At 52.8% G+C, this 10,633-nt stretch overlaps 1 protein-coding gene across 1 annotated transcript; it reads left to right on the forward strand.

Annotated features, from left to right (window-relative positions):
• Positions 1 to 264: 264 nt before the first annotated feature.
• FLYWCH2 (FLYWCH family member 2) lies at positions 265 to 6,884 on the forward strand. Its single transcript, XM_006204413.4, has 3 exons — positions 265 to 465; positions 4,973 to 5,405; positions 6,586 to 6,884. The coding sequence occupies exons 2-3, from the start codon at positions 5,075 to 5,077 to the stop codon at positions 6,687 to 6,689; spliced, it is 435 nt and encodes a 144-aa protein (XP_006204475.2). The 5' UTR covers positions 265 to 465; positions 4,973 to 5,074; the 3' UTR covers positions 6,690 to 6,884.
• Positions 6,885 to 10,633: the final 3,749 nt, after the last annotated feature.

Genomic DNA, 10,633 nt, shown 5'->3' on the forward strand with positions numbered 1-10,633 from the left:
GCTCTGAACGACGGAGACGAACAAAGCCTTTAAACAAATGCTCCGGCTTCCTCCGCTGGGAGCCAAGATCAAACCCTGGGGAAGTTCCGGTGGTCTCAATTAAACTCTCTTGTGCTGGGAGAACGGCGTCCAAAACTCGAGGCGGGTCTGGCTGACACTTAGCCCACCAGGCGCCACCGCCCCAAACAGGCATGGTCCCGCCCACTCGCGAGCCCTGAGCCCGCCCCCGCGCGCCGATTGGTCAGGCCGCCAGTTCTGCTCAGTGTGGGGAAGACCCGGAGAAACGGAATTCGCCCAAGGAATGGGCTCCTCAAGCCCTGCTGCGCATGCTCGCGCCGTGACCCCAGCTTGAGGTGACTGCCCAAACCCAGGCGGGGGCCCCAGGCACGGAGGCTGAGGGACCTGCCGCGGCTCGGTCTCCGGAGAGGGAGGGCCCTGCTGCCGTCGCCACCCAGCCGGTGCCCGGTGAGGACGGGCCCTAGCGGATCGGGGAGGGTCTCGGGTCCCAGCCGGCCTCCCCCGGGGGTCCCCAAGGGCTGCTGATGCTAGAGGGGAGGCGCCCCCCGGCTCTGCAACCCAGCGCTCAAGTCGCCTCCCTATCCTTCACCAGCGATTCAGCTCCTTTCTCCTCTCTCCTCGTTACCCCCAACCAACCCGACTCTGGGACTGAGCCCTCATACCCTAAATTTAGGGATCCCCACATTGGTTTGCCTTTCCTTGACCGTGGCCGCCTCCCTCAGCACTGCCTCGCCCTTGCACACATCCCCAGTCCTGTCCCATTCTTGTGTCTCTAGAGATCCTCCCAGGAGTGGCAATTGGAGGTCCGAGATGTTGGGGCTGGGGACCCACTCTGGAGGCTTGGTCGGGTGGTGGCGGTAATGGTCGGAGAGAAGAGGAGCGGGAAGTGGGGGAGGGCATTTGGGTGCAGCATAGACAGGTCTAAAGACAAGTTACAATGAACTTGTAAGGAAAAGTCAAAGTAATTAGGATGCCAAGCTATGGTGATTAGGGGAAAAGAGGTGCCATCACATGAAATTCCCACTTAGGGGGAAGCTCTTCCCTGCCCAGTACAAAGTAGCAATTCTTGACCCATTTTGGGTCACTGCTGCTTGGAAAATCTCCCTGTAAGGATGTGTACCTGCATACCTAAGTGAGTAGATCTTCCCACTAGCAATCCAATCACAGCTCTCCAAGAACTACATGGGACCGTGATTATAGAAGGGGCAGCTGTCAGTATCACTGGTAACTTTTGAAAATAAGGACTTCACCTTTGCCTGTCTGTTATTAAGAACCTCTGCCAAACTAGCCACTACTCCCATTATACAGGTGAAACCAGCCCAGAGAGGGTGAGGGGTTTGTCCTTATAGCTGAGGATGAAGATGTTGCTGGACATTGATGGTATTTCTCTCCCATGTATATGAAGGAGATTCTCTTGATCCATCCTAAGCTGCCAGGCAATGATCCTGGCTTTCAGAATCTCCCCATCAAGGACTGGACCTCGTACTACTTACCTATTGCTGCCGTAACAAATTACCACAAATTTAGTGGCTTTAAACAACACAGCTTTGTAATAATCTTACAGTTCTGGAGCTCAGAAGTGTGACATGGGCCTCACTATGTTAAAATCAAGGTGTGTACAGGGCTTTCTGGGGACTCTAGGAGAGACGGTCTGTTTCTATGTGTTTTCTGGAGGCGTCCAGCATTCCTTGCCTCATAGCCTCCTCCTGCATGTTCAGTGTCAGCAATTTCGAATCTCTCATCTCTCTGACCCTGCTTCCATCATCACACTACCTTTTCTCTTCTGCTGCCTGCCTTTTCTGCTTTTTAGGACCCTTGTGATTGTGATTGGGCCCCCTGGATATTCCAAGCTACTCTAATTAGTAATCTTCATGCCTTCTGCAACCTTAATTCCCCCTTTGCCATGTAAGGTAACATACAGATTCCAGGGATCAGGACCTGGACATCATTGGGGGGCATTATTCTGCCTCTCAAGGTGTCTAAGAGGCTCCTACCAGTTCTTAACATTGTGTGATTTGGGGTTTATGCTGAACCATCTTATACTCCTGGGTCTCCCTTGTGTAGACTACTATCATGATGGCTGGTTAGGACAGATGGGTGACTAGAGACCCATAGCAACTTCGAACCATCATATTGGGGATTTAGGTGGAGCATGTAAAGTGAGTAAAATAAGGTAGATATTAAGCTTTTTGGTCTTTTTAATTCATTTATGCTTCACTTCTAAAAATTCTGTTAATTCAATGAATTTTTATTGAGTAAAAACTTAATTTTCAACATATGTGTTTTAGACTTAAAATAGCTGTGTCTCTACTCTTCCATTAACATCTTCAAAATAAATTGCTAGAATGTTAGGGTTGAATCCAGAAAAGAGACTGATCCAGGCTGAAGGACTATCCACCCCTGCACATGGGGTGACTAAAGAACACTTCAACCATGAACAAGAAATCAGAAACTTCTCAAGCAGAGGGCCCCTGGCAGCATCAATGTTTCACGAAGTATCAGAATCAAATAGGCTACTGGTTTAAAAACAAATGTAGATTCTCAGGTCCCTCTTCAGTCCCTCTGAGTAAGAAGTCTTGGAGTAGAGTGGTCCAGGACTGCATTTTTAACAAGAATTCTGGGTGATTCTTAGGTATAGTGAAGTTGGGAAACCACTGTTTATAGACTTAATTTCCCTTTTCTTAATACGTAAGTTTTCCTGAGATAATTTGCATACCATACAATTCACTCACTCACAAGGCACAATTCAATGGCTTTTAGTAAACACAAAGTTGAGCAACCATCGCCAGCCACAATCACTCTTAGAACATTTTCATCACCCCAGAAACCCCATACGTATTAGTAGTCACTCCTCACTCTTCTGTTCCCCACCCCTCCCACCTCCAGCCCTAGTCAACCACGAGTCTATTTGGATTTGTCTACTCTTTAGGTTTTCTGTAGACTCCAGGTCATTTTATGTAAATGAAATATGTAACGTGTGATCTTTCCTGACTGGCTACTTTCACTTAGCATAATCTTTCCAAGGTTCATCCATGTTGTAGCATGAATTTTTTAAATTATCAAATAATATTCCATTGTATGGATATGCCACATTGTATGTATTCACTTATCCATTGGTGGATATTTGGGCTTTTCCACTTTTTGTCATCTATGGATAATGCTGCTATGAACATTCATGTACACGTTTTCATGTGGACATCAGTTTTCATTTCTGCTGGGGATACACCTAGGAATGGAATTGCTGGGTCATAGGGTAATTCTATATTTAACCCTTTGAGGAATTGCCAGACTGTTCTCCAAAGTGGCTGCGCTATTTACATCCCCACCAACTATGGATGAGGACTCCAGTTTCTCCTCATCCTCACCAACACCTGTTATTGTCCATTTGTTTGTTTTGATGTAGCTAATTTTGTCTGTTTGGGAAGGGAGGTAATTAGGTGCATTTATTTATTTTTTAATGGAAGTACTGGAGGTTGAACCCAGGACCTTGTGCATGCTAAACATATGCTCTACTCTTTTTTTTTTTTTAAAGGATTTTATCACTAGCTCTTACAATTAAGTCTATGATCCATTTAGAGTTGATTTTTTTTTTGTATAGTGTGAGGAAGGGGTCCAACCCTGGAGTTTCATCCCCAGACTACAGAAGTGTGAGCTGCTGGCCAGGGGTGTGCACCAGAGCCAATCAGAGTGTTGGGGCAGGGGCCTCTGGGCAGGACTTCCCATCATAACCCTTTCCTGCCCAGAGTGGCTCTGCCGCAGGAGGCACTGGTGGTGTCTCTTCTGCTGGACCCCATGTCTCCCCAGGTCCCCAGTACCACCACATTGCCCTGTAGGGCAAGATGAGCAGGGCTGGGAAGGACCACATGGGAGGAGCAGAGAGTGGCTAGTCAAGGCACTGAACCAGGGACAGGAGGGATAATGAGACACCAATCCTAGCCGTGTCTGTGGTCAACTGACTTGTTACCAGGCAGCATTTACCGGGGTGGGGCACACTCCCTGGAGGTGGAGGCCCTGCCTTCATGTCTAGTGGCGAGGGACTGAGAAAAGAAGCTTGCAGTGGACAAGGCACCCCAACCAACCACTGGCCTTGCACCTCAGGCTCCACTCAGGGATGATGAGGTCTTGGAAAACTTTGGGATGCTAGGTATGGACACCTCAAGCCATATACATCTGTTCCAAAGCAACAGAACTGAAAGCCAGTTTGGAGAAACAAGTCCAGGAGGACAAATAAGAGTCCATGGGCCTTGCTGCTGCCTAAATCCTGGACAGGGTGGATGAGATGTCTGCTAAGGCAACAGTGTTGTTCCTGGGCTAAACTGTAAACTGAGAAAGATCCTACCATCTGCCCACCATCCAGTCACCCCCAACAGACAAAACAGCCACTACACTGATGCCCCAGGGCCTGGATCTCCAGGCCTTCCCTGCCCGAGTAATCTATCCTTTCTGCTTCTCCAGACCAGAAGCCAGGGAGCCCTCAGTGACCACGGATTCTCTGGACACCCCCACAGCCCTGTCCCCTCTCAGCTGAGGCAGCGCCAGCACCAGCTTAGACACAAGGTTGCTGCCCTCATGGGGCCCTGTCATCCTGTGAACTCTAGGTGGCCCTGGGCCTCTGGCCTGGGATGGGGGCTGGATGTAGTTGTGAATCCAGAGAGTCCCGCCTCCCAGGGCCAGGCTCAGAGTAACTCACAGCTGTCAGTACCTTGGTCACCCCAGCAGCCCCTTGAGAACCCTGTATTTGGCACATTTTACAAATAGAGAAAGAGGTTTGGCTGAGAGAGGTGATGGACCCAAGGCAGCCAAGAGAGCAGAAGTGCTGGCCCAGAGTTCTCGAGCCCCATTCAGTTCCTTCCCCACCTCTCATCGCCGGGGGCCCTGACCTCCATCCCGGATATGTTTTCCTGAACGCAGGCCCAAGGGCACCTCACTGATGGGATTTTCCCTCCTCCCTTAGGACGCAGCCCCTGGACTGCCAGGTTCCTCACCGAGGAGGTGGAGGAGAAATCCATCAGCTGGGGCCTAAGCGTGGCCTGAGGGCCAGGCCATCAGTCCCGGGATGCCCCTGCCCGAGCCCAGCGAGCAGGAGAGTGAGAGCGTGAAGGCCGGCCAGGAGCCCTCCCCTGAGTCCCCTGAGCCAGGCACAGATGTCGTCCCCGCAGCCCCCAGGAAGCCCAGGAAGTTCTCCAAACTGGTCCTGCTGACGGCCTCCAAAGACAGTGCCAAAGTGTCCGGGGCCAAGCGCAAAGGAGTGCACTGCATCATGTCCCTGGGGGTGCCTGGCCCAGCCACCCTCGCCAAAGCCCTCCTTAAGATCCATCCTGAAGCTCAGCGGGCCATTGAGGCAGCGCCCCAGGAGCCTGAGCAGAAACGCAGCAAGCTGGACGCAGGTGAGGCCCCGGTCCCAGCTGGCAAGACGTGAGCAAGACCCACCTGGGGCCGGAAGTCCCCTGACACCTGGGCAGCCAGGGGGGACAGACAGGCTAGGTTGGCCCTGAAGACTACACGTGTGCTGGGAACGTTGCTGCATGCATCTGTCTATATTACGTGTCAGTGTGAATCTGTGTGTCTGTTGGCTTTCATGCATGTGTATGTTTGTCTAAAGTTCTGTCTGTCCATATTTGACAAGAAGTCCTTGTACGTCTGTGTTCCTGGGCCTGTTTCTGTCCATGTCTGCTCTTATGTGTTTATGTGTTTATGTGTCTTTTTCATGAGCTGGGGGTGTCCGCAGTCACAAGCCTAAAGTTCTCAGGGGACCCGAGGGACCCCTCAGGCTCCATCACCCACTAGATGGAGCTGCACTCAGGGAATCAGGGACCCCAGAGGCTGGAGGCCCCTCTGCCGCATGTCGGGCTCACCCATGAGCCCTTCTTCTGGTCAGTCCCGCTCCAAGTGCCTCCTCATGGCCGTCTGCCCCTGCCCAGAGGAGAGAGGGTTCTGTCCTCATGATCTTTGGGGAAGCAGGGCTCAGAAGGGCCAAGTCACCACACTGAGGTCACCAGCAAGATCACTGCAATGGTGGGGAGTGGCATCTGGTTCAGAGCCCATTCCTCCTGCTGAGCTGGGTAGGATGGGCCATCTTCAGGGTCCCTTCTACCCCAGGGCCTGAGACCTCTGCCCGCTTCTCAGATCTGCCCAGGCTCTGGGGCCATGTGGGCCCCACCTCGTCTGGCACCTTTGTGAGAATTAGGACAAAGCCACCCTTCCTCAGATGGAGAGAGGGAAAGCAGGACGGGGCGATGTCTCGGCCCCGTGGGCTTCCCTGAGCAGGCGCTCTTGGGCAGTGAACAACCTCTCAAACTGCCACTCTGTCTTTACCTCCATGCCTTCCAGTGTTCCCCGCCTCCTGCCCCGCCCTGGGCCAGGCTGAGGGGGTGGCAGCAGTTTCCTGGAAACAGCCTGTGTCCCTGGGCCAGTGGCCTTTGGGAGCATGTTTCTCGGGTCAGCAATTACTTTTCTAAGTCAGCCAACGGCTTCCCACCCCTCCTCTGGCAGGGAGGACCCCAGGTTTGACGCCCCGCCCCTCCCTTTTCCCCTGACCACAGCCTGACCCGCCCCCTTCTCTTCCAGGCATTGAAGAAGACGGAAGGCTGGCGGGGCAGCATGCCCCCAGGCCCTCGGGGGGCGGGGAGGAGTCCCCCGCGGGACCCATCGTGCCCAGCGAGGCCCCGTAGCCCTGACAACCGGGGGTGCGTCCTTGCTGGGTCAGTGAACTTAGCTGCAACTTCTTCACGTTCCAGTGGGCTTCTGCTTGGGGCCTAGCCGCTGATTTTCACTTTAAACATTGTAATTTTTTTCAGATCATGCATTATTTACTTTTGTAAACAGAAAAAAAAAATTAAAAAGAGAATAAAAGAAGCTGTACATTAGATCCCATCATGGATGGGTTTTTTAAAGTCCATGATTCTGCATGCTTTGCGGCCCCAGCTTCAACCCCACCAGCCCTCACCTGGCCATTCCCAGGGCTTCCTGGCCTGAGACATCCCTCAGACCCAGGAGGGCTCTCCAAGGGCCTCCATCCCGCACGGCCTCATACCCCTCGGACCCCTCAGCCTGGAAAACCAGCCACTGATTCAGAAACTAGGTGGGATCTCTGAGGTCTCCACATTCTGCTGCTTTTGGTCTCTAGCCCCTGGGAAGCCAATCTCACCCATCCCTGGAGAGCCCTCTAGGGCCAGTCCGCAAGAGGCGTCAGCCTGCTGCTTCCTGCTGCTTCCTGCTGGACCCTCAGAAAAGTCATCTCCTCCAGGAAGCCACACAGGCCTGACAGCCCCCTGCACAGGGGCCATGATGTTCATGGCAGCCCAAGGTTCTGCTGAGGAGGAGGTGGGCAGTCTGCAGTCTGAGGGGAGACCCCAACAGTAGTGTATGTTGCCCCTGTAATGTTCCTTCTGGATGATTTGAGGGCTGAGGGAGATTCCTGGGACCCCAAGCTCCTCCCCACATCCCCTGGGTGCCACTCTGCTGGGGGAAGAGATGAAGAAACACAGCTCCCCTACTTCAACCAGAAGTTGGGATCCCCTCCCAAAGGCTTCAGCCTCATGTTGCTTCAGCCCATGTGGTCTTCATTCTTTGAAAACTCTCATTGGGCAGAAGGAAATGGATTACTTTTGAAATGTAAAGTTTAGAGACTTAGGTTTTTAAACAACATTTTCCAAATCTACTTGGCATCTGTTGACTCCTTAGGGAAAGTTCCAGGGCGCATTTTCCTTGCCCAGCTCTCCAGTTTGCTGTGTTACATTCACAGCGTGGTTGTCTGTCACATTTAGAGTCTGTAACCAGAACTTGAAAAGTTCTTTTGTCTTCACTCTCTATTTAGATCCCTGTTCCCCACCACGTTTCTCCTTGCCCGAGGTTCTGAGTCATCTTCTTGGTGGGTGGGTTTTGTCAGATGGCAAGAGCCCATGAGGGCTTGCTCAGTGTTGGACGTGTGAGGGTGGAGTGCTCCCCACCCCTTGCAGGAGTGGAGGGGCTGGCCAGGCTGGATTCCTGCCCTCAGCTCGGCCTCCAGGCAGTCCTTGCCTGAGCAGGTCAGAGAGGACTGACTTCCGCCTGCCTGCTGGGCAGGGTCACCAGCGGGCATCCACTCCCCTGTGCTTTAGTGTGGCACCATCAACCCTCCTGCTGTTACCAGGGAAACTTTGGCTGGGGTCCTCACCCTTCAGCTGGGGTCCCCAGTGAGAGGGCCTGATTGACTCAGTGCCCCCCTCCCCCGGAGGCTGCATAGGGGTACAGCAAGGGTCCACCTCCCTCTGGGGGCCTAAGTTGCCAGTGGTGCCAGTCACCTGCCTAGAAGGTGACCAGTACTGCGGGGCAGGAAGCCACTGCCAAGCCAAGCCAGAAACCACATTCTGGGTCCGGAGGTGTTAAGAATTTTTTTTTAATGGAGGTACTGGGGATTGAACCCAGGACCTCGTGCATGCTAAGCACATGCTCTACTACTGAGCTATACCCACCCCCACTAAGAGTTTCTTATTTTAAAAATTTTGAGACATCTCAAACTCACATAAAAGTTGAAAGAGCAGGCAGGGAGCACCATGTAGCTCTGACCTAGATTCACCCTCCCTCTCCCTCCCACCTTGCCCCTTCACTTCTTAAGGACCTTAATGTCTGCCCACAGCAGGATACACAGGATCTAGTGGTAAACAGATCACAGCCCCAGCCTCCTAGGGCTAGACAGGAAATACTGGACTTCCTGACGATGAGTCCATGAAAACTGGGGCTAAGGGCTGCCCAGGAGAAGGCCAGGTGCGGCTCAGAATGACAGGGGCCTGAGGAAGACCCAAGGAGGGACCTGAAGACCTGAAGAGTGAGGAGGGTGGGCATGGACAGAGCGAGTCTGGGGCCTGAAGGGAAGAAGGCCAAGAGGCAGGTATGGTGAACAGAGGCCAGCATCCCAGGGCCTGGAGGCCTGGAGGCCACAGTGGGATTCCAGGTTCATCATGGGCAGTGGGAGGCCGGGAAGGAGTTACACAGAAGAGGAACATGGTCAGCATCCTTTTACAAAACTCCCCTGGCACCATGAGGAGAATAGAGTGGAGGGGGTCCCAAGTGGGAGCTGAGAGGCTGGTGAGGAGGCCACCACAGCTGAAAGTGAGAGAGAGGGAAGGGGAGATGGGAGATGCTGGAAGGAGGCTGAGAAGGGCTCAGTGATGGGTTGTCTCTTTCAGGGAACAGGGTATGAGTGAGAGAGAGAGAGAGAGGACTGAACTGCCCAGCTGGGGATGACAGGGCCGCCCACTAGGAGGAGTATCCACGAGGAGAAGGAAGCTGTAGGAAAGTGGTCCTTCTGGTTTCACAGAGTTGGCATCCCACTGGAGGATGTGTTTCTGTGAAGATGGGTTCCCCTGAGTGTTAGTAGAGAAGAAAACCCTCAGAGACTGCAAATTGATACCAGCTCTGGGTCTCTGCACTCTGTGAGAGGGTGGATGGGGACATTAATTATAATGGGGATAAAAAGCAAATAGGATGACTATACACTTTCTTTTTTTAAAATTGGGGGGTAATTAGGTTTATTTATTTATTTACATGGATTGAACCCAGGACTTCTTGCATGCTAAGCATGGACTCTAACACTGAGCCATTCCCCAGTCCCCCAAAGATCACATTTTTTTATATTCAGAAAATTGGGGTGATACACTTCCTATTTTTTAATATATACAATCGCATTTTCAGTGTCAATTTTACTGACTGCACATCGTAACACTACAGGAGTGGGTGATCATGTATCCAACCAATTCTGATTGCTGGGTCTGTCCCAGTTGTTTCCAGGTTGGTAACAATCCTTTCAATAGCCTTGGTTTTTCCTGGGACAAAGCTCTAGAAGTGAGATTAATTCTGATGGGGAGGACGCAGTCACTACAGTTCCCGGCTGCGAACACCCGGCTCTCAGGCATCCTTGCCAACACCCAGGAGAATCATTAAATAGAAAATATTAATAACGCCCTCCGCTTCATCCTGCTTGCACAATCTCTGCGTGTTTTCTCCTGGGGGTGCGTTTTCCTTGGCTAGCTTGGAGAGCTGGTCCACAGACCAGAGGGTCCCACTTTGTGGGACACTTGGTAACTGGTGCTTCCGGAGGCCAGGAGGGGGCGCGCGCGGACCCTTCGGCGATCCGAACGCTTCCCTGGTATCCAGGCGGTGAGGGCGCCACCAGCGCAGTCTCGCCAAGCGGACCCCAGACGCCCACCTGGGCCCTTTGAGGCACCGACACTGGCTCTAACGTGCCTTCTGCAGGGGTGCGGGAGCGGCAGAGATTGGGCAAGGAGGATTCCGCAGTAATGACCCGGCAGATGGCCGGGCTATCCGAAAGAGCGAGTGAGATCCATACTCCTTGTCATTCTCCAACACAAGTCACAGCCCCTCCTCTCTGTTTTGTTCCTCCAGAGCACGTGCCACTTCCAATAGACATTGTAACTCATTGTTTATTACACCTCTTGCTTCTTGACCCTCCCCCCCATAACGTAAGGTCAACGACACCAGGGTCGGGATCTTTGTTGATTTGGGCCCCTGAGGGTGGAGACCTGGGAGGGGAGCTGGCAGAGAGGCGCAGGGGTGCGGGGGGTACAGGACGCAGAGGACAGGTAGAGGCCAGAGATGCGGGGGCAAGGAGCAAAGC

Source organism: Vicugna pacos, chromosome 18, assembly GCF_048564905.1.
Source record: "Vicugna pacos chromosome 18, VicPac4, whole genome shotgun sequence".
Lineage (NCBI taxonomy): Eukaryota > Metazoa > Chordata > Mammalia > Artiodactyla > Camelidae > Vicugna > Vicugna pacos.